Source organism: Aedes aegypti, chromosome 3 (genome assembly GCF_002204515.2).
Source record: "Aedes aegypti strain LVP_AGWG chromosome 3, AaegL5.0 Primary Assembly, whole genome shotgun sequence".
NCBI lineage: Eukaryota > Metazoa > Arthropoda > Insecta > Diptera > Culicidae > Aedes > Aedes aegypti.
The window spans coordinates 195,020,112-195,045,103 of NC_035109.1; the positions used below are offsets into that span (position 1 = coordinate 195,020,112).

Here is a 24,992-nt window from a genome sequence, read left to right on the forward strand (position 1 = left end):
TCCTCCTATTCGATATAGATGAATATAGGTCTTAGGATCAACAAGCCTAACCAATTATCAAAAGATGCTTTTTTGATATGGCAATGGTCCTTATCTATATGTAGCAGTAAAATGAGTATTGTTATAATTTGTACCGATATCCTAGGTCCTCCAAGGACTTCATTGAATATAGGCCTTTGAATCTACAAACGTGATCAATGGTCTATAAGTAGTATTTAAATATGGCACAGTCTCTTAACCATTCATTTAAGTCAACAGAATATTTTATTGATTTATACGGATGTTTTTGGTGCTCCAAGGACTCTATCGAATAAAAGTCTTTGGATCTACGACCATAATAAGTGATTAGAAGATAGTTTCCAAATACTCCAAAGGCCCCTTACCATTCCTGGGGGTAGACGGTGCATTGTATGAATTTGTGCGGATGTCCTTGGTCCTCTAACATCTCTATCGAATATGGGCATTAGGATATACAAGCGTAACCAATCATCAATAGATAGTTCCTCAATATTGCCAAGGTTCTAACTGTCCATATTTGCAAACGAAGTGTTGTATTGATTGTGTCGATGTTTTTGTACTTCCGAGGACCACGATATATGGGCCTGAGTATCTACAAACTTAAGTAGTTGTATATTGATGATACTTATTTATAGCATAAAATCTAAACTCTAAAGGCTAAGTAGCCCGTCATTCGTTTTGGTAGCTTTGTTGATTCAATTCCAAAATGGCGTCGGACATCGATTTTCGTCATCCCCTCATCGTGTACATTCTGAAAATACCCATATTGTATGGGTTTCCATCGGTTTTCTCAAACCAGAGGACGCCATCTTGGAATCCAAAATGGCGTCGGACATTGATTTTCGTCATCCCCTCATCGTGCCCACTCCGAAAATACCCATATTGAATGGGTTTCCAACGGTTTTCCCAAACCAGAGGTCGCCATCTTGGATTCCAAAATGGCGTCGGACATCGATTTTCGTTATCCCCTCGTCGTGCCCGTTCCGAAAATACCCATACTGTATGGATTTCCAACGGTTTTCCCAAACCAGAGGTCGCCATCTTGGATTCCAAAATGGCGTCGGACATTGATTTTCGTCATCCTCTCATCGTGCCCACTCCGAAAATACCCATATTGTATGGGTTTCCAACGGTTTTCCCAAACCAGAGGTCGCCATCTTGGATTCCAAAATGGCGTCGGACATCGATTTTCGTCATCCCCTCATCGTGCCCATTCCGAAAATACCCATATTGTATGAGTTTCCAACGGTTTTCTCAAACCAGAGGTCGCCATCTTGGATTCCAAAATGGCGTCGGACATCGATTTTCGTTATCCCCTCGTCGTGCCCGTTCCGAAAATACCCATATTGTATGGGTTTCCAACGGTTTTCCCAAACCAGAGGTCGCCATCTTGGATTCAAAAATGGCGTCGGACATCGATTTTCGTATCCCCTCGTCGTGCCCGTTCCGAAAATACTTATATTGTATGAGTTTCCAACGGTTTTCTCAAACCAGAGGTCGCCATTTTCGATTCAAAAATGGCGTCGGACATCGATTTTCGTCATCCCCTCATCGTGCCCATTCCGAAAATACCCATATTGTATGAGTTTCCAACGGTTTTCTCAAACCAGAGGTCGCCATCTTGGATTCCAAAATGGCGTCGGACATCGATTTTCGTTATCCCCTCGTCGTGCCCGTTCCGAAAATACCCATATTGTATGGGTTTCCAACGGTTTTCCCAAACCAGAGGTCGCCATCTTGGATTCAAAAATGGCGTCGGACATCGATTTTCGTATCCCCTCATCGTGCCCGTTCCGAAAATACTTATATTGTATGAGTTTCCAACGGTTTTCTCAAACCAGAGGTCGCCATTTTCGATTCAAAAATGGCGTCGGACATCGATTTTCGTTATCCCCTCGTCGTGCCCGTTCCGAAAATACCCATATTGTATGGGTTTCCAACGGTTTTCCCAAACCAGAGGTCGCCATCTTGAATTCCAAAATGGCGTCGGACATTGATTTTCGTCATCCTCTCATCGTGCCCACTCCGAAAATACCCATATTGTATGGGTTTCCAACGGTTTTCCCAAACCAGAGGTCGCCATCTTGGATTCCAAAATGGCGTCGGACATCGATTTTCGTCATCCCCTCATCGTGCCCATTCCGAAAATACCCATATTGTATGAGTTTCCAACGGTTTTCTCAAACCAGAGGTCGCCATCTTGGATTCCAAAATGGCGTCGGACATCGATTTTCGTTATCCCCTCGTCGTGCCCGTTCCGAAAATACCCATATTGTATGGGTTTCCAACGGTTTTCCCAAACCAGAGGTCGCCATCTTGGATTCAAAAATGGCGTCGGACATCGATTTTCGTATCCCCTCGTCGTGCCCGTTCCGAAAATACCCATATTGTATGGGTTTCCAACGGTTTTCCCAAACCAGAGGTCGCCATCTTGAATTCCAAAATGGCGTCGGACATTGATTTTCGTCATCCTCTCATCGTGCCCACTCCGAAAATACCCATATTGTATGGGTTTCCAACGGTTTTCCCAAACCAGAGGTCGCCATCTTGGATTCCAAAATGGCGTCGGACATCGATTTTCGTCATCCCCTCATCGTGCCCGTTCCGAAAATACCCATATTGTATGGGGTTCCAACGGTTTTCCACAAACGGAGGTCAATCATTTTCCACAGAATTGACAAAACTCAATTTACGCACTGCGTAAAAAAAGTGACTTAAATTGAGTTTACTGCGTAAAAAAAGTGACTTAAATTGAGGTAGCGTAAAAAAAGACTTCGTAAATTGAGGTTTTAGTGTATATGGAAAATGTCGATCCCCCAAGGAACATTGGAATATCTTTAAAACCGGATCACCAATAATTAACATCGACACAGATCCTAAAACTAGAAGAGTTGTTTGAGAACTTGTGAAAAAATGGTGCAAAAATATTGAAAAAAAAAAGTTATAACGATTTGAATATTTATTTTGCGGTAAAAAATGAAGCTGCCGATAGAGGGGTTAAACTGATAAACATAATCAAGTGTAAAAATTGCATACAAAGTGTTAAAATCTTTTGTTAAATTACATGGATTATAAAAAAAGCATTTCCAAATATACTGTTCAACATTGCATTCTGTTGCATATAAACATTGGCTTTGCAAGCGATGACTTTATTGGAATCGACCGCAGCGCAGTGGAACAGGCTTTTGCTATCTTGAAGAGGGACAACTAGGATTATCTTCTATATAATTATCCTCTTTATCATTACTCTACTCAAACGTATATGGTAGCATGTAGAGAAAGAAGCAAGTTTAGTTGTACAGGTGCTGAGGCAGTGCTCGATGTGGATGTATTTGAAGTTGCCGAAGAGCAATAGAACACTTGTGACGTGTGATAATGATGTTTCACGTGTAGTAAACGCGTGTTCTAGTTGCGAATATCACCTTCTATGGATTACGTTATCAGCTTAGGAACCCGTAATTTGCAAAAGGAACCGATATGTCTACATTTTTGTTCAATAAAGGCTCTCAGACTTCTTTGATCCTATCTTTTGTTAATCACTTCGTAAAAATAAACACCTGTGCAATGCTTATATCACAGACAAACAGACATAACACTGACAAAATTTCCATCGACTGCTCATTTAACGATCATTTCTAATTCGCTATGTTACAAATCTCAAAACCAGAGACGCGCGCATCGTTTTTCTTCGCGTTTGACGTTACACACTACCGTCATCTGCCGGTCTTGTTACACGAAACAGTTTTGAAACAAACGGTTAATACGTGTTCAGACCCAGCCGTAGCGGTAAACGCGCAGCTATTCAGCATGACCATGCTGAGGGTCGTGGGTTCGAATCCCGCTGGTCGAGGATCTTTTCGTAATGGAAATTTTCTCGATTCCCAGGGCATAGAGTATCTTCGTACCTGCCACACGATATACACATGCAAAAATGGTCAATCGGCATAGAAAGCTCTTAGGTAATAACTGTGGAAGTGCTCATAAGAACACTAATCTGAGAAGCAGGCTTTGTCCCAGTTGGGACGTAACGCCAGAAAGAAGAAGAAGAAGAAGACGTGCTCTAATCGACTATTACAGTACTTACCACGTGCTATATCTTCTAACTAGTTTTGTGTTGAATTTACTCTCTCTTTTTTTTATAAAATAACAACACTAACAAATAATGGACCACCTGCTTTGCTCTTGCCCCCAGTTGATCAGCAGAAGTTTTCTCGATTCATTTTGTATGGGGAAAGGCATCTAACTTCAAATTACTCGTAAATGAAAGCATTACTCGAAAAAATATTTGGTAGTTGTGATAGTCATTATCATCACGTACAACCGGTACCAAATATTTTTTTCGAAAATAGTTTTTGCGTTACCTTTTAGCGATTTTTCGTGCATAGACACTAGCGCATGTGCGTTACTATGTGGCGAGTAGCGAATCAAGGCATGCACGTAACCCATTGATATATGTTACCTTTCAATCGGTTCAACATCAGGCCGGTTCCAAAGGCGAAAAACATACTCAGATTTGATGGACATTTTTTTTATAATAACCAGTGAATCAAATTGTCATCAAAGGAGACAAAAAACAAGCAACAAAGCAAGTCGGTCACAACCCGTTTATCCATACTTTTGCGGATTGGGATACAATCAGAAGCAAAATTGTCATGACAATCACAGGGCACAACATTGTTGCAACCTTTTCAACTCGCGATTAATCAGTTATTTTAAACACAAAACTAAATTTGTTTTATGCATGCTGTTTGATAGTGTGCCAATGCTTACCAACACAGAGAAAGTTCTCGAAAATTGCAATGCGAAGCCCGGAAAATTGCTGCGCACGTGGTGATCGATCTTTGTCATATTCTGTTCAAGTGGTGATAAACTGATGTTGCGGAATAAAATTGTTGCAACAAGAATAGGAGATGATAATGTCTTTGTTGCTTGGTGTTGGGTGACAATTTATTCACTGATAATAACGGTCTGTCGAGGCATTGTGTCTCGTAATTTGACTTGAAACATATTTCCAGTATGGGAATACAGGGTGTCCGCATATTATCCGTACACATTTTGAAGGCATGCGTCTATGTAAGCAAGCTGAACAAATTTATCGTTTCTGCATCTTGACTTATTATGTTCTTATGCAGTGAGTTTGACACATTTATTTTTTCATGGATTTGTATAATTCAACCATACGTGTTAAGCGATCTTATCGTACACTGTTTATCGAGCATTATTACGAAAGAGAAATGTCCTTCGAACTCACTGGATTTTGTGTACGGTCAAAATCCAGTGAGTTCGAAGGACATTTCTTGTGTACGGTCAAAATCCAGTGAGTTCGAAGGATTTCTCTTCCGTTTTTCTTTTTTAACCTATATTAAAGCTAAGAGCCTGAAGATCAGTACCGTAATCCGGGTTAACATTGATCGGAATGACTCGTCTCGTAAAAATTTTGAATTAGCATTTATTGAAAAAAAAGCATTTTCTAAGTATGAATGGTGCTCCTCTTTGTTATATTCATCAGCTAATAAAAATAAGGTTTTGGCTGAAATTGCATTTAGTTCAGGCGTACAATTGTCAACTTTTCGAAATAATAAGATATATCATTATGGATGACACTACCGAAGATTCATGTCTCACTTGAGTTCTGAAAGCGATATAAGCAAGGAAAATGCAATTGTTACTAAAAATGGCATCGCCGAAAACGATTCCATTGTCAAAGCTTTGACAAGTATGTTCAAATAGACAACATTAACGAATAACTATTAAAAATGTAGAATTTCTTTAGCAAATTGCCGGGGTGACCCATTTCGCATAAAAACGTTTCGCATAAGGACGTTTCGCATGAGGACGATTCGCATAATGGACGTTTCGCACAAGGACGATTGGCATAATGGACGTTTCGCATAAAGCAGTTTCGTAGAAGAACAGGTAGCATTTTAAAGAAGGCATATAATCCTCATTATGCCAAATGGCCATTATACCAAACGTCCTTATGCGAAGCGTCCTTATGCGAAACGTTTTTATGCGAAATGTCCCACACACAGGCATTGCAGAATTCGCTCTCATTTGAGTATGAAGCACGATCAAAGCAAGCAAAGAAAAACATCCCATCTGTTGCGGTCCACGATCGTCATTGTATCGCAAGGTGTAACAAGTCTGATAAATGGAAGCAGCGAGCGAGAGCCCCAAAGAGAGAGCGATGATAAAATCCATTTTTCTCGCTTGTTTTCCGTTGGGGATAGGTGTTTTTCTTGACTGGCACGATAAACAATCCACCAACTTTCAATAGCAATAGTTCCCCCCAGGCTTGGAGCATGTTTAGAGGGGTTTTATCATGCACTACTATCCCCCCAATCTGATCAAAGTTGTAGCAGTATACGATAAACAGTCTCTCATAATGTGCAGCATGTTATGATAGTTACAGAAAGCGATACGTGAGAGATTCTCTCAATTTTCTCAGGACTCAATCCCTACCACACCCCAAATTGCCCACCTTCAAGCGTGTTGCGTGGTTCAAAGTGTACTTTAATTTAAAATAATTTAATTTATAATAACTTCATATTTGGCCTCAGGGACCACGATTTAAGTAAGTAACGACATTTTCAATATTACCGAACGTTGTTTGCATGAGTTATCAATGCTACCCCATATCAGCAGAATAAAAAAATCGGTTAAAACATTTTTTTAAACATGCTTCAATCATTAAAAATTACAAAATATAGTATATAGTCACGAGCGGATACCAGTACTTGTTTAAAAAAAATAAAACCTGCAACATTTGCAGTACAAACAAACAGACGTAACACATAGAACAAATTTCTTCAAAATCCATCACCCAGTTCACACTACCATAACCTGGTAAGCATGTTGCACTGTTTGAGATGTGTAACATAGAGAATTTGAATTGATTGTTAAATGGGTGGTCGATGTAAATTTCTTCAGTATTACGTCTGTTTGTCTGTGTTTGCAGTTTCATATGAAATATTTAGGAAATATCCAAAAAAAACTGATCAATGTTACGCCGGACTACGGTACAAAAATTAAAATGACTTTCGAATTAATCTCTCATACAATTCAGGGACAAAACAGCTCTAGGATGACTAGCGGCCTTCGCGAAAAACGTCCCAAAAAAATTTAATGATCTGCTTTTAGTACGAGTAAACATTTTGAAATTATTTAGAGTTCTATTTTTAGTGAATACAGTACTGACCAGATTTTGTCAGCCCCCGATTTTGTCTGCCCCCGATTTTGTCTACTCCCGATTATGTCAGCTTTTTGACCCGATTTTGTCAGCCTATTTTAAATTTGTCAAAAAATTGTTTGCGTCATGTTTTACCACTTTTACATTAAAATTGATGATGAGGGATGATGTCATGCACGCATGGCCGTAGCCAGAGGGGGCAATGACCGTTTAATAGGGAATTAATCTTGTGATTATTTTATTTTTAAGGAATGACTCCTTGTTAAATTCTTCAATTTTTTTCTCCAGTGTAGCTCGAGATATTCCTTCAAAAATTGCTTGTTTTAGTTTTATTGAGATTGTGCCTACAATAACTTCATAAACTCTTATAAAGTCCCTTCAAAAATACGTTTTGTTGAAGCTTTCTCAGGATATGCTTGATGAAGTTCGCCAGGATTCATAAAAATCTATTTTTCTATAATTCCGATATACCTCTAAAAACTGGTTCAATGATTCCTTCAGAAATTTATTTAATTTCCCTACTGAGTTTTTTGTTTGTTGGAAAACTTCTATGCTCTATCGTCGGACGGATTTCTACAGGAATCATCTTTCGAGACTTTCAGGAATTTTGAAGCAATTAATCATCCCATAGGAATAAGAAAAAATCTGAGATTCATTCACGACTTCAGGTAATGTAATTTATGAATACCTCTGCGGTAAAATAATCCATGGAAACTAAAAAAACTAAAAATGGTTTTTCATACTGTTAGAATTTTTTTCAAACATTTCAGGTCAAATCCTTGAAAAATGTTCAAAACGCTTCTAAATGAGTTTTAAAATAATGTTTAGAAAAATTTATGTGGAAATCTCCGTATGAAACATTTATTGAAGTATACTTAAAAGAATTTCAAGAAGAGCTTCGAGGCAATTATTTATGCTATTTCGAAGGAGTTTATAAAAATATTAGAGGAATTTTAATATGAAGCTCAGAAATTTTAATGTTCTGGGAGAAATTCATAGATAATTTAACGATTATGTATAATTAGGAACTCAGGTTGATTCCGTTTGTCTTGGGGGCTGTCCATTAACCACTTGGTCATATTTTTTAATTTTCAGAACAACCCCCACCCTTCCCCTCGTGGTTATTTGTCCAAACAAACAATTATAAATTTGTATGGAACGTGGTCATTGGTCAAAGACCCCCTCTCACCATAAATGTTCACGTGGTTTATGGACGACTCCTTACTGGTCAGAGCAAAATTGCCAATCAAAGGGGCCACAACCAATCGAATCTTCAGAATTTTTACAATAGGTAAAGCTCCAAGATTTTTGATAGACCCGTCATTTAACATTAAAACAAGACGCGTTTTGGACTTCACTTTGCTTATTATGAAAAAATAGGGAGGATATCTTGCACAGTTTTATGTTTCATGCAAAAAGGATGCAGAGACAGTGCATAATTATCGTTTTGGCGTGTTAAGAATTGATAGTGCCAATATGAAGGGGGGAAGCCTCTGATAAAAAAAACTGGTTACGCCCATGTCCGCGCCCCCTTAAAAGTTATAACACGTTATAAACCTTATAACACGTCAAAATTTAAAAACCGGAACAAAATAAAATGACCCGATTTTGTCAGGTTCCCCATTTTGTCAGCCTAAAATTCATCGAGGGGCTGACAAAATCGGGTCCTCACTGTATATAGGTGCATTAAGAAATGAATGTAAGGTTTGAAATGATATCAACAAAGAATTTTTGAAATGGGATGATACTACAAAATAAAATACTGCTGGAACTCTGGGAAAACAGTTTGAAAAATGCTCACCAATCTATAGTGAAAAGCGGTATCATTTTCCGGAAACAGTCTATAATAATGCACTCCATTAGCTTCTGTTACCATTGGTGTATTTATGTATACAGTACTAATAATTCTATCTGTGGTAAAACAAATTGATTCCAATTGTAGCCAAAATACTTAAAAAACATAATCAAAAAAACGTTATCAATAATGCAATCCAGCATACTTAATAGTTTAGCGTATAAACACCAAGATCGATTCGATTTTTAATCTCAGCTGCTCAAGTACTAAACCTCATGTGTCCTCCAGTTCAAGAACCAAACTTATGTGTCAAAATGCATCTCTGTGCGCCATCCTATGCGCAGTACATTTCAAGTGTACACATCTGATTGGAACACAAAACAACACGCAAATCTCAAAAACCAAAAAAAAAATGCATCGTTTTGCGTCATGTGCAAATGAAAACATTTATACACCCGTCGCTCACTACTGCGAGAAATATAGTTTACCATAATACTAACATGACAATTCTAATACTAAGATCTAACATGTGCAGTATAAGTGCACATTGCTGTCTACATTTGCCCTGGTGCATCTCTCGTGTAGTGTTTGACATGCACTGAGTGCTACCAGTTTCCTACTTGCTTGCAGTTGCACCACAAAGGCAGGCTTATCTGGCGCATCTTCCATCAGAAAGTTCTCAATTATCGTTTATTGCATCGTAATAACGAAAAAGGTGTTCTTCAAGATGTTACGCTCGTTTGTGGCGGAAATACCAGTTCTGTTTCGGAAGGTAGGAGTCATGTTCGTCTTTACGAAAACTTAGCTGCATTAATTGAATTGCATTTGCAGGCACCATTGAAAAGTGCGAAAAATTATGCAACGGAGGCGAAATTCGAAACCAAGGTAAGAGGTCGTTTCTAGTGCAAGGTCATTGGGGTGATTAATTGAAATGGGGAATGTCATGGAAAACGATTGGATGGGAATTGCACTCACGTTCATTTTTCCGGCTTTGTTGATTTTGCGAAATTCTTGCTTCATCGGTGAACCATAATGCCTATAATGTCCAACAGAAATCAGTGTCGAATTGGTTGAGCCCGCCCAACCAGAATGTAGGTAAAGTGCTAGATAAAAAAGGATGAACTTAGTGTACATGAAGATAAAAAATGTCGATTAAATTTATGCACATGTTCTCAAGAAAACATAACTGGCATGATCGTAAATTAGGATATGGTTCAAACATCCACTGGCTGTGATTTGCTTTGCTTGGCCACTGTAGTGTAAACAAGGGCGAAATAAAGACATAGGTCTTCATTTCGTCTTTGGTGTGAATCTCATGTATTTTCCAAAGTATGGTACGAATATTATAAGTTGAATTCTGGGAGCATTAGAATGGCGAAGAGGCCTGTCTCATTCGCAAACAAATATTTTTGACATCCCTGAGGTAACTCAATTAAGGGAAGACGGTGTAATATGCGCCCCCTAAGGAAAAGCTTAATATAAACTGTGAATTTCATCATATACGTTATTCTACTATTATTTGGTTTACAGGGAAGTCGCATAAATACACTCTCAATTAGTTAAAACAGTTATTGGATTGAGGTACCGTAATCCTGGGTATCATCGATCAGCGGGGTAACATTGATCGGAATGACTCATCTCGTAAAAAGTTGGTCATCATTTATTGATAAAACATTTCCAAAGTATGAATGTTGCTGCTCTTTCTCATATTCATGAGCTATTAAAAATTTAGATTTTTGCAAAACTTGTGTTAACTTTATGCGTAAATTTGTCAAGTTAGCGAAACAATGATTTCAATGGTTAAGGATGACACAAAGAAGATTCATGTCTCACATAAGTTCTGCAAGCGATATGAGCAAGGAAAATGCGGTTCTCACTAAAAATGGCATCGCCAAAAACGATTCCGCTGTCAAAACTTTTATAAGTATGTTCAATTAGACAACATTTACGAATTGCTGTTAAGAATGTAGAATTCCCTTAGGAAATTGCCTACCTTTAGGCGTATTCCGCTGTTCGAGGTGTTTCTAATTTTAAAATAACTCAAAAAGTAAATGAGATGTAAGCGTTTCGGCTTCAGGGGCCATGGTTCAAGTAAGTAACAACATTTTCAATATTACCGAACGTTGTTTACATGGATGATCAATGTTACCCCATATGCTTAAATCTTCCTTAAAATACAGTATATATTCACGAGTTATGGGTGATGGCAGTACTTGTTTTAAAAATATAAAACCCAGAACATTTGCATTTTTTTAATTAAATATTCAAGAAATATCCTAAAAACTGATTAATGTTACCCCGGATTACGGTAATCAAATCTAAGAAATATTTTTTTCAAACAATTGAAACCATAGTCAACGATTTTCTAAACAGGAGGGCATTACGCGCACTTTCTTAAAACTTGTCAAAACAAATAATGGATTTTATGAACTGATGATTTAGAATAGGTTAGCGATATTGCCCAAAGCATTACTAAAATTTTACTTCATTTATGTAACCGACAGTGGCGCGGGAAGTGGGTAGGACATGTATTGTCCTACCCACGATTCAACAAAAACAGGATCAGCAGAAAGCTTGCAATATATATTAAACTATTTATCATCTGTTCAATATACATACAAACTCGATACAGTTATTCACTTATTCAGCATGGAAGACACGATAAGGGTTTTCATGGTTTTCTTATGCCTAGTGAAGCGTGGCATGGTTTGTACATGACCCCCTAAAAGTTCTGATTAGTGTGAAGAATGATTGAGGATATTTATAATGAAAATCTTAGGAAACTAACTGTCAGAATCGTTACTAGAAACTTCTTCAACCGTTGGAAAACAATTGGAGCAATTCTCTATTTCAGAGTTTTTCAGAGTTTCCAATAATTCCTCCGATCATTCCTGCACAAATTTATTCAGAGATTCTGTCCAATATTTTTCGAGAAATTTCTTTAGTAAATCGTGCGGAATACTATCCTGAGATTTTTTTTTTTTCAATTATCTCAGCAAATTATCTATGAAGTTTTCTAAAACTTCCTCGAAAGTCCAGGAGTTCTTTCAGAGATCCATGTTTATTAGGGATGACTTTAAAACTTACATAGTATTTATTGAAGATTTCAGATTTTCTTTAAAAATACTGCATGAATTTATTTTCCAGAAAAAAATATTCTTTACATTTCCCTAAAATTCCCTAAAAGAATTCCTGGGGAAAAAAATCAAGAAAAAGATTTCCTTGAGAAAATCTCATAGAATTTGTAGTGAAAATACTGTAGAAATCTTAAAAGGAAGTCTGAAGCAATTGTTGAATGTAATTGCTTCAGAGAAATCTCTAGTTCGAAATCTTATATGAATCCTAAAGAACAATTTCATAGAAAATCGCTAGAAATTCGTGGAGAAGTTATTGATTGAATTTTGGAAGATGTTTTGACCTGGAATCTTGAAGGATTTTCCAGAGAAATCGATGAATCACTGGATAAAATCTTGGAGGGATTAGGACTTTCGTGAAAAAAAAAAAAAAAAAAAAAAAAAAAAAAAAAAAAAACTCCAAGATACGAGAAGAACTAGCTTATAAGTTAAAATTCTCGTTAATAAAGAAATAAAAAAAAAAAAAAAAACTCCAAGATTTTTTGGCGGAATTATGATGATTTCTTGAATGGTTTCTGTGGTTATCCTTGGGAAAATCCAGGTTAAATTCTTAAGGTATCCTGAACAAAATTAGTGGAGAAATTCATTGGAAAATAATCACTAAATGTGTTATTTAAGAAATTTCCGGAGTACTATTTCAATACACCTGAAATCGTTTCTGATAAAATTCCTAAAGAAGATCATGAAAACACATAGAGTAAAGTGGGGCAAAAGATGGAGTGGGGCAAGAGTTTCTTTTTAAGATTTCTAGCTCAATTCATAACAAAACTCATAAATGTCATGGTGGCTCGAATACTATTCAAGTAAGAGACTTTCATTCCAAATATCATAAAAATCGATTGAGATGTGGAAATGTTATGGCTATTTGTTGTTTTTCGACGTGAATATTGTAATTTTTGGTCAAACTTTCGTTGCATGGAACCAGTTGAAGATAAAATCTTTTTCAATATTTTATGTAAGGGCGTTTCTAGGCCTATCATAAGGATGCTTTGAGGTGTCTTAGTTTTTGCATGAATGCTTGGAAACAATTTTTAGCCCATAGTGGGGCAAAAGTTCGAATCAGCGGGGCAAAAGTTCGACCTATGTATAAACTCACGGAAAAAATGCAAATTGCCTAAAATCCACATATTATCTTCAAATTTAGTAAAATTTGTCTGATCGTGTGAAAAAGGTCACCAAAATTTTACATTTGCACACAGTTTTGCGAAAAACTGCTAATTTTGAGTATATTTCAATTAACCCTGTTTTGGGCAATTGTTTGATGAAAATTTAGTGTGTATTTTTCGTCAAACTTGAGTTTACGGCTGGTGTAAAGTATGCCTGTCATTGAAGTATCGATATTTTGTGTTTTAGTCAGCGAACTTTTGCCCCACACTAGATTCGAACTCTTGCCCCACCGGTGGGTCAAAAGTTCGTTTAAGACAATCAATTTTGAAACTGTTATAATTAAAAATGGGTAAATATTTTGACACAGGTTTGTTCAGCAAAATTTTAGCCAATATGTTGAAGGTTCACTGTATGGTATTTGTTTTGTTTCAACTGCTCTTGTTGCCCTGGAAACTTTGATTATACTAAAGTCGAACTTTTGCCCCACCTTACTCTACAGTAATACGAGCAGTAATACATGTCGTGTTTTCACGAGGAATTCTAAAAAATGTGTTAGATCTTAGATAAATACCTTCTTTGATGCTATTAAGAATCAAACTCTTATCCTCAAGTTCCTATTAGGATCCATTTTGTTTTCTTGGTTCCTGTTTGGTATCTTTTCGGCCTCGTTTTGGTTTCTTTTGTGTCTCTTTTTGGTATATTTTTTCAGACGATAGAGACTTCTTTCTTATTGTTAAGGTACTCAGTCGTTACCAGTCCTGTAAAGACGAAAAGCTTTCCTAGTCTACTGGTAACGACTGACACCCTTTGCGTTTGAGCCCCCGTTAAAAATAGTAATTTTCAATTTCCAGCCTAGGATTCCATAGAGTTAAAATATTTCTTAGCTTCACTGTGCACACAATATTTGCCCTTATTTGTCCTACCCATAGTTCTGAACGTGGACGTGCCTCCAGTAACCGACAATCCCGAAGTTTATTTATTAATATTACCAATAATGCCCATCACACAAAAATGTTTCTGTCTTGTTCGACTTACTGTCAAACCGGATCTCTTATGACATTATTTCAACATTCTTCAACTACAAAGATTTGTAACTCTATAAATGGATAGATTTCTATAATTGTTGCATGTGGTATATGTGCGTAACAAATGTGTAAAATAGGATGTAAATTCATTATCCGTTTTCCATTATCTTTATTAACGAGACTTTCAGCCTAAGGCTGGTTCATCTCGGTCATGAAAAAAATCCGTGAATAGCGAAAAGACTTTGAATACAATTTGATAATAAAAGATTGTATTCTCAACAAATTTCAAACTGATACTATAGCACAGCATGTCTGGTAGCACAATATTATCACAAAAAACAGGCTTCGCTAAATCTTTTACCGTGATCCCCAAAAAACCCAACCGAATGATCCCAAACATTCTTAAAGAACATTATTCTACAAATAATCATGGCAAACTGCAGTTTTATTTCACTCAATCTCGAAAATAGCTTAAATTTCAAATGAAAAATGATATAACAAAGATATATGCGGTTGCATATTGTAGTAAATAAAACTGTCCTATGTGCTTTTGTGGATTCAATGAGTCATAGAAAACTTATCCGTTCAATGGAAATATATCAATTCTAACATATAACTGTTTCTTTTCATGTTCATGATTATTTCAGGCAGCATTTTACGCATAAACACAACAACAACACTTTTGTGCCTAATGAGTTTGTTGGCGCGTTAACCCGTGGCCAAATCCGGTCGGGTCGGGTTGGACTGTATTTTCGGATGAAAGAATTCGACACCACTGTTTTACTAATCACACTTTATTGCACTACTTCACTTTCACTATTACATTTTACTTTTACATGGATCACTTTTCACTGTCGATCATAATCACGCGGCGGTAAAATAGTAGAAGCATTAACCTTAGAATGAGTGAGTACCGGGCCTCAAAGTGTCATTTTTTTTTAAACATAGCATATCATCCTCCACAACATGACAGTGTGCAAACGATGAAAAAATATAGTTAAAGATAATTATAAATTGATTCAGTTTTGTGACAGCGCCACTAACTTTCTGCTATTAATATTTCTATTGTTAAAATACAATAGTGACTCCAACGAGCGAAGTGGTCGCGTATAAATAGCAGCTCGGACGCGTTCCAGAATGTTCGCGATAAGTATTCCGGTAGCGCGAAGAACATTCTCGATGCGTCAGCACTCGGTGAGTTCCATGTGAGTGTCGTGAGCTCCGGAATGAAGTTTAAGGTGGTCTCTCAATAACACTCAATACTCACACTCACGCCCTTCGATGGTACTCTTTATTACAGAGGCATCGGCAGGGTCGGTCGTGTTGGGGACTGTACTCGGGTGAATTTAAACCTTACTTGCCTACGGCTCGTTCCGTACGGAACATAATCTCCCCGGTTGAAACGAAGTTTCAACAGTATGTCGCTGGGCTTGGGGAGGTGTTCCTGACGCTTCATGGTAGTCCTTTTCGGCTGGTGGAACTTGGGTCGGCGTAGTCGGAGTAGTCGGAACTCAGTCACATCGGTCTCACAAGGCGGATATTCGACGAAATTCTTAGCATGGATCTCGGCTTCGGAATTCGGTAGGCGGGATTTTCGTGTGGAAATCCTAGTGGCTAGCTTCCTTGAAGTCGGTCGGTTTCTTCTTTGTGGTATGCTACTCAACAATCGGACGATCTACGGTGGAGTACAACGTATCAGGAACTTGGTGGCTCGGTGTATCTTCCTGTCGATCGTATTAGCAGAAATTTAACTTGTTGGGTTTCTCTTTTCTTTCGTATTTGTTTGGAGATAACTGCAGACCCGACCAGACGGAAGAAACAAGATTATAACAGATTGTGTTCCGCTGATATGATTTGTTTATATCAGCAGTTGTTATAAAACATGTACCGTTAGTAGTTAAAATAACAAAAATTGCACCAAATTAAACTAAAATATAACGAACCCTGTTACAATTATATCAAAATTTTTATAGAATGTGTTGCAAGGATGTTACAAAATAACAAAATTATAGCAAACTATGTTACTGTTTATGGCATCAGATGTTATTTGCAACAAATTTATAAATGCGATGTCAAAAATATAACAAATGTTGTTATAAATGTGTTACTAAAATTATAACAAGTTGAGAACAAAGCCAACTTGATAACAAAATTTTATCAACTTCTGTTATTTTTAACTGCTGCTGATAGGAATGTGTTATAATCTTGTTATGTGGTTCTGGTCTGGGATCGATGTCTGGATTCGGTTTTCGTTGGATGTTTCCAGTGTAATGGTTGTTTGGGACGGAATACTGTTCATATTGACTTGTGAGTTCATGATTCTTCATCGGATGGCTCCTCGGCTGTGCGTGGTTCGGTAGTTCGTAGTTGTCCTGCGGGTTTTCCCACTTCATCTTCTTTGGCTTTTCCTCTACTGGGGGTGCAAGGAAGTAGAGCTTCGTGCAGTCGACGCGATATCCATCGTTAGTAGGGATCGAGTCGTCGAATGGTTGTTATGGATTCGGACCTATAGCGGGACTCTTTCCTTGGGTGATTATCAGATCTTCGATCGCCGTGCGTAGAAAATTGTATCGGTCTTCGAAGTCGGCGAATACTTCCTACTGTCGTTGTAGAGCGAGGTCTGGAACGATCATTATCGCCTTGCTGTGTATGGCGCAGAACTCCGTTCCATTAGAGTGATTCCAAGCAACAGCACCAAAATTTGGTAATTTTTTTAATTCATTTTTTTCTATTGAGCTGAAACTTTGCACAGTTTTCCAGTTCCATCTAAATCGTCATTTTCCGATTTCAAATCTTCAAGTTGAGTCACGACTAACTTTTCAAAAGGGTGTATGTGAAAATGGTTCAAAAATATTCAAAAAGCTGCACAGCAAAAACGGTTCGTTCGATTGTTAGACAACTAAAGAAACAAAGTTAGACAACTAAATAAAGATTCCAAAAAAAATACACACAGTAAAAAAAAAATTTTTGCATTAAAAAACATAATTTTTGACACAAAAACTCAAATATCTCAAAACCCTATCGGAATACCAACGTAATTTTTTGAGGGAAAACGGTCCATTATATTAGCTATCTACCATAAAAATTTGGTGATGGTAAACCAATAAACAAAAAAGTTATGACATTTCAAACATGTCACAATTTTCACATTTAGTAGAAAAAAAAATTTTTTTTCGGTGTAAATTATTACGGGAACCGCAGTTTGTTGCTGATTTTATTGTTAAGGGCCTTGCGTGAATTAAACAAGTCGTTTTCATGTATTCATTAGTATTATGTATATTATATGTATAAATATCATGTATATGTATAAATATTATATGTATATGTATATATGTATAAATTAAAATAAATTAACAGATTACACGAAAATATTTTTTTTTTTACCAGGATATTTTTTTTAGAGTATGATCGATGAGTTTCTAAATGTTATATACAAACTTTAAAAGTTTTGGATTTGGGTATGCGTTATGAGATCAAGAAAACATTTTATTAATACTTATTTATTTATTTATTGTTATTCAATTTTTTTACAATATCGAACACTTTTGCATCATTATCAGTACAGTTCGAGTATAGTTTTGCTTTAATTTTATTTTCTGACAATGCACTATGGTCCAGGAATCAGTTTTACGCGGAAAGATGCATTTTGAGCTTTAGAATGAAACGTTAGAAAAAAACGGTCTTCTACAAAGTTGTTTGTATTAGTTAAGCCCTTTGTTTGGTGTTATTGAAAATTAGGGTGGACCACATTTTTATAGAAATTGTGTGACTAACTTTCTTATTTGTAGAAATTATATTATACATGCTTCAGCAAAGTTGTAGACCATTCAATTTTAAGCAACTTTGCCAAAAAAAGTTTTTTTGTATCTCTTAAATTGAACGATTTAGAGCTTTTTTCCTACGGTGACATAGGATGGTCCGAACAAAACTGGTTTTCTGGCTCTAGAGTTTTCAATTCAAATTTCTCATCAAAGTAGTCTATGAAACACTTTTAGAACTTTGAAAAATGCGTAATTTGGTGAGTGAAGAAACTCGCTATCTCCTTCCGTTTAGGAGTTATTGTTGTTTTTCTCTCAAAAACATGCCTACTTTGATTGTGAATATCTCTGATTGGGGCAAACATAAAAAATATCTTTTGACGGCATTCGAAAGACAAAATAAAATTGAATATTATATCAAAAAATTACAGATGCGTTATTTTTGTAACTTTAATAAAACGTCTTGAAAGTCAAATATTTTTTATCACAAAAACTTTAATAACTTTTGAACTAAAATAGATATCAGCAATCTTTTTGCTGATTTGCGTTTTATTAAGTTCTAAAAGTCGTTCATAGACGACTTTGACGAGAAAATAATATTAAAAAAACAAGAGTCGAAAAACTTATTTTTGTTGGACCACCCTGCCTTGATTAGGAAAAAATGCTCTAGATTGGTCAAATTTTGAGCTACAGAAAAACTTTTTTTGGCAAAGTTGATAAAAATTTCAAGTTCTACCGCTTTGCCTAAGAGCATATACCAGTATTTTTGCAAATAAAAAAGTTGATTATATGATATGTGTGATATTGTGGACCACTCTAGTTTCAAATGACACAGTATGAAAGCTTACATTTTGAGAAACAATTTTGTAGAAGATCATTTTTGTCTAAAATTTCATTTTCATGCTCAAAATGCTAAATAATAAAGAAATACATACTATGAAAATCTTCAAAATAGTTTTAAAGCTCTATCTTTCTTATTTCAGATTTCTCGTCAAAGCGGTCTATGAATGACTTTAAGCACTTAACAAAACGCAAATTTTCATGCAAAAAGGTTGCTGATATCTATTTTAGTTCAAAAGTTATTAAAGTTTTTCTGCTTAAAATCCTTTGTTTTTCAAGGCATTTTATTAGAGTTACAAAAATAACACATCTGTAATTTTTTGATATAATATACAATTTTATTTTGCCATTTGAATGCCGTCAAAAGATATTTTTTATGTTTGCCCTAATCAGAGATATTCACAATCAAAGTAGGCATGTTTTTGAGAGAAAAACAACAATAACTCCTAAATGTAAGAAGATAGCGAGTTTCTTCACTCACCAAATTACGCATTTTTCAAAGCTCTAAAAGTGTTTCATAGACTACTTTGATGAGAAATTTGAATTGAAAACTCTAGAGCCAGAAAACCAGTTTTGTTCGGACCACCCTATGTCACTGCAGGAAAAAAGCTCTAAATCGGTCAATTTAAGAGATACACAAAAACTTTTTTTGGCAAAGTTGCTTGAAATTGAATGGTCTATAACTTTGCTGAAGCATGTATAATATAATTTCTACAAATAAGAAAGTTAGTCACACAATTTCTATGAAAATGTGGTCCACCCTAATTTTCAATAACACCAAACAAAGGGCTTAACTAATACACACAACTTTATAGAAGACCGTTTTTGTCTAATGTTTCATTCTAAAGCTCAAAATGCATCTTTCCGCGTAAAACTGATTCCTGGACCACTGTGCAATGGAATGAAACAGTGAAATTTTTGGGTTCCTTGGATCGTTTTCGCGTTATTATATTGCTCGCTGAGCTCTGATGCCGTTAATTCGTACTCTTCAGTAGTAGTAAAACAAAATGATAATTTTGTTAAATCTTCTTCTTTTCTGCGATTCGCCCAATCAAATAGTTCTTTTGCAGTTTTAATTGGATGCTCACGTTCTTTGGCTAAACTTGCTCTTGTGGCCATGCGCTTTATGGTTCCTCCAATAGCATCACAAGGACCTTTGCCATGTGACGTAGCAAAGAAATGCCATTCTGCATCAATTCCGTACTTTGATTTAAATTGACATAGGCTCGAAAAATTCTTACGGTTTTTGTACTGCGATGCTGCTCCATCAGACATGAAATATATCTTTCTGATTTCTTTATCCTTATCAACGCGTAAAAAGTTTATCATTTTGGCAATGAACAAATTTACAGATACTGAGTCGTGTCTTAAATCTTCGGAAATTACAATAGAACTAAAATGTTCAATTTGCGTACTTCCATTGAAATAAATAACGAATGGATGAATTGTAGCTTGTTGTACGTTCCAGTGATGGGACTGCACTTCATCTTGCAATACAAAGCTATAGTTTTCAGAAAAATCACAAATGACTAAAAATTCACCATCTTGTAATGTATTTTTCGTATTTTTTAAAAAGCGGGATTGCTCTGTTTTAATAAAGTCGTGAGGAATTAAACTTTCTAATTTCAAGCAAAAAAATGACACAAACTCATCTACAGGTTTTACAATAGTTTCTAGGTCACACCCTGGGAGGGAGAAACCGATACGAAATTTATGTACTTCAAGGTGAGCCGAGATTCTGCTGTCACGAACTGTCACTGTCAGATCTCAAACAATGGACAAACATGATAAAAGCGCGTAATTGATCAAAACATATTTTAGCATTTTATCAAATGTGACAAAATTCGATTGAAAAGCTATTCATGCTTATTCAAAAGTATTGTCACGATAGCACTTTTTATTCTGATTGAATATAATGTATTCAAATACTCATAATTTTACTTTTTCCAATAAAAACGAAAATTAACTGCATAGAAAACTTTGGCCCTTTTTTCATGTTTGTCCAGAAAGATCGTAGGTATACAACAAACGAAAACTAGCGATTTTCATCAAGTCTGCCTTGATTGTCGTGTGTCATATTTCGGTGCCTCCCGCCCAGGTCACACCTATCCGTGGTCACCCATTGCTCAAATGATAACTGATCAATATAATTTTCTTCAAACTCAGCGAATAAAGTATTTTCCAATGATGAAGAATCTGGACAATCCAAACAAGATCGTAGATAGCAATTTGATGTTGTATTTTCACACAAAAGACTACCAGTTAACATTTTAATATCCTTTGATGAATTGATTCTTTTCAAACTATGTAAGATTAGGTTAATATTTTCGTGTGCTGTGCACACACAAACATTATGTGTTCCTGAATTGGATAGAAGCTTGCATTGCCTTGGACGAAGGCTTGCAAATGAGGAAAAACCTACCTTAATATTTTCGTTAATTTCCTTGAAGCAAAGTCAAAGTCTATTATCTACCAAGGCGGGTCTATACCCAGGTGTAATCAGATTTTAACTTTGTGGAGAAAACCAGCGCCGAGAAAACCGACCTGCTTTACGTATACTAGATCACCTGGGTATAGACCCGCCTTGTTCTCTACGAGGTAAACTTTTTGCAGGTAAACTAGTCGTATACCTGTATAGAAAACTTTTTTTGTAGCTTTTGTCTTCAATATTAGATTTCTTATAGGTTTCTTTTAAAACTACAAATGAACTTTAACACTTCACTTTTTGCAAAAAAAAATAAAATACTAAAATCACTAAGGTGAGCAAATACCTTTAAACTCTAATATGTGTTGCTTATCTTGACAGATAGGCCTATTTCGTCTGCGACTTACAGACTTTTTCAGTGTCGAGATGCTCGACAAGAAGTCTGTAAGTCGCAGACGAAATAGGCCTATCTGTCAAGATAAGCAACACATATTAGAGTTTAAAGGTATTTGCTCACCTTAGTGATTTTAGTATTTTATTTTTTTTTTTTTGCAAAAAGTGAAGTGTTAAAGTTCATTTGTACTTTTAAACATACTCTAATAATCCCTCCCAAAATTTAATATAAAAAGTGTAGGTTTCTTTTATCAAAAGGTTTCAACACTATTGAGAGAATTTTTCTTCAGTTACGTACAATAAAAAATATGACACTATCAAGACTTTAGATCACAACACTGGATCGCGTCTAACTTTCTAATAGATGCTATAATAGTTATGAATAATTAAATAAAATATCATGAAAACAACTTGTTAACCTCATGTGGTATCCTTAACAAAAAATTCAGCAACAAACTGCGGTCCTAAAAAAAATTAACAATGAAAAAAAAAAATTTTTTCACTACGTGTCAAATTTGTGAAATATTTGAAATGTCATAACTTTTTTGTTTATTGACTTACCATCACCAAATTTTTATGGTAGATAGCTAATATAATGGACCGTTTTCCCTCAAAAAATTACGTTGGTATTCCGATAGGGTTTTGAGATATTTGAGTTTTTGTGACAAAAATGATGTTTTTTAATGCAAAAAAAAATTTTTTTTACTGTGTGTATTTTTTTTTTGAATCTTTATTTAGTTGTCTAACTTTGTTTCTTTAGTTGTCTAACAATCGAACGAACCGTTTTTGCTCTGCAGCTTTTTGAATATTTTTGAACCATTTTCACATACACCCTTTTGAAAAGTTAGTCGTGACTCAACTTGAAGATTTGATATCGGAAAATGACGATTTAGATGGAACTGAAAAACTGTGCAAAGTTTCAGATATTTTTGAAATGGTCGATCAGAATCGACTTGCATGCCTCCGTGGAATCCCTCTAATAGAATTCGATTTTAGGCAGAGATATAATGAATTTTTGATTGACAGGAAATAATTTTGAAATGAATTGATTTTTGCACAACTAGGGTTGTAATGTCTATTACGGCTTAACCAGCCGACGGTGTTTTGAAAATACCTGAAGGTCGTAGACACAAAAGTCAATTTGGACAAATTGAGATGTAAGATTGTGAAATATAATAGAATCGTTCTGGTGGGCTTCGATCCCACGACTCCCAATACGCTAGACTGGCCGCGTTTCTCCTTCACAACCCTACACCTCCTTCGGCTCTCTGAGATGCCCAATTCGACTCTCCTAAGCGTGCCTACAAACAACAGTGAGAGATTTTATTTTTAGCGTCGCACTGTTGCCTTGTTTGTGCCACACTACTCATAAGCCAACGTTGGCTCAATGAGATGGTTAGTATGGGTCCGGCTTTCGACGTGGTCGTTCGCTAGCTGGCTTGTGATAGTGCACGTGTAGTACCAGTTTTGCAGTAGTATCAGTGTGGACGTGAGAATATAACCTAAAACGAAGCAATCGTGCTGGAACATTTGAAAAATTTGAGTAGTTATGCTTAATATGGACAAATGATCCACTTACCCCACTGTACCTTATCATTTTTAGGTTCAGGAGACCTAAATTTAGTAGATATAATTTTATTCTATAACCAGCTATGTTACATAACGAATAATTTCGCCCTAATGTGCCATTTTCATGTTTTGATATTGAAACTAATTTTATGAAATCTTAATTGTTATTTACATAAACTGATAAAGGTCAATTAAGTACTAATTTTTTTGAGTTTAATTTTAAAATATTTGATTTCCAAAGGATACCAGAGCAAAAAGTTGTGCAAAAGTTATCAATTTGCCTCGGATTACGGTAATATTTTATTTACTTGTATTATTGCTTTGTGTCTTTCTGAGGCATCTGTGAATTTGATCGTTCGGTTTATGAATGCAATCGCCGGGAGATATCTAGATTTCAACGCAGATAACTCATTTCAGTAACAAAAAAACATGACGATCACATCAAATAAGTGTCCTATATTAAACCCTGAAAATCACATAGGACAGTTTAGTCTTTTACAAAATTAGAACTAATAGTAGAGATGGGCAAAAAGAATCCGAGCCGTTTGAAAGATCCGGATCACTCAAAAGAACGAGTGATTCGTGGCGCCCACTTGTCCACAGACAGATGAAAAATAGATAGAAAAAGTGCGTATATACACGAATGACAATGCACATTTTACTTCTTCCTTTTAGTACGCGTAGGGGATTTCTGAGGAAAAATGTACGAAGAATGAGAAAGCGAAAGATATGAACGGGAAGAGGCATGTCGCGCAACAGGAAGTGATTCGATCTTTTTTCTGTTCGCTCGGTTCAGTTGCGAAACGCTGAGTCACTGAACCGTTCAAATGATCTGGTTCACTAGAATGAGTGATTCGGATCGGATCCGTTCACTAAAATAAGCAGTTTTTCCCATCTCTAACTAATAGACCTTGGTTTTATGAAATTTTATTTAAAAATGAAGCTTTCATCAAGCTAAAGGAATCAAACTGTCTTTTATATTGATTACGTTTAAAAACGATGTATAATAAGGAACAAAAATTCTAAATTTAAATAAAAATGTTCCGAATCCTTCAGTGATTTTTTTTTTGGGGAACACAACTAATAAAACCTAAAAACCTATATTTTCTAAAAAATATTTTCACTTGGAGTGCAATCTATGAAAATTAAATATAATGTTTCACATGATCGTAGACAAATAAAATTTTGCTTTTGTAAGATGTAGTAGTTTTGAGATGGCGTAATTGTAGTTTATTTGTAGCAGTTGAAGGATTCAATTATCCTGTACTTTGTTTTTGAATCAATTATATATGTATTAGGCTTATGCGCCATTAGGCATTACGGAGCCGAGATCTTGTGTATGTTTTACAAATACTTAATGTATGTTAGCTCTGGGGAACCGTAAAGCTCGCGGTTTGCTCGAGGTTAGGGGTAACAAATTGTATTGTATTGCAGATTCATGAAAAATATGACTGAAATTATGCTGTAATCTCGCTATTGAGAAACGTTTTGAGATGCATATGTTTTATTTTTCTACACTTTCTGAATCCTTTTTATTTTTTATGTTGTGAAATAGGTATGTATACAAACCTACACTTTGTAATAAAATAAAAGCTGTAAAACTAGGACATTTGATTGATTATTATTAAACAACAACAATTCTAAACCTAAACTTTTCATCATTTTTTTTATTAAACATGTGATGCTCCTAACAACTTTCCACGATATGTGAAAAATTCAAATAATGTTGACATAGCGAA

General features: G+C 35.8%; 1 protein-coding gene across 1 annotated transcript in view; it reads left to right on the forward strand.

Moving 5' to 3' along the window:
- The first annotated feature begins 9,566 nt into the window (after nt 1-9,566).
- The window catches only part of LOC5578303 (pyruvate dehydrogenase E1 component subunit alpha, mitochondrial), a 31,800-nt gene continuing 16,374 nt past the window's right edge, over nt 9,567-24,992 (forward strand). The window contains exons 1-2 of the mRNA XM_021850285.1: nt 9,567-9,774; nt 9,834-9,887. Of these exons, the coding sequence (XP_021705977.1) occupies nt 9,730-9,774; nt 9,834-9,887 (99 nt within the window). The 5' untranslated portion in view covers nt 9,567-9,729. The remainder of the gene's footprint in view (nt 9,775-9,833; nt 9,888-24,992) is intronic.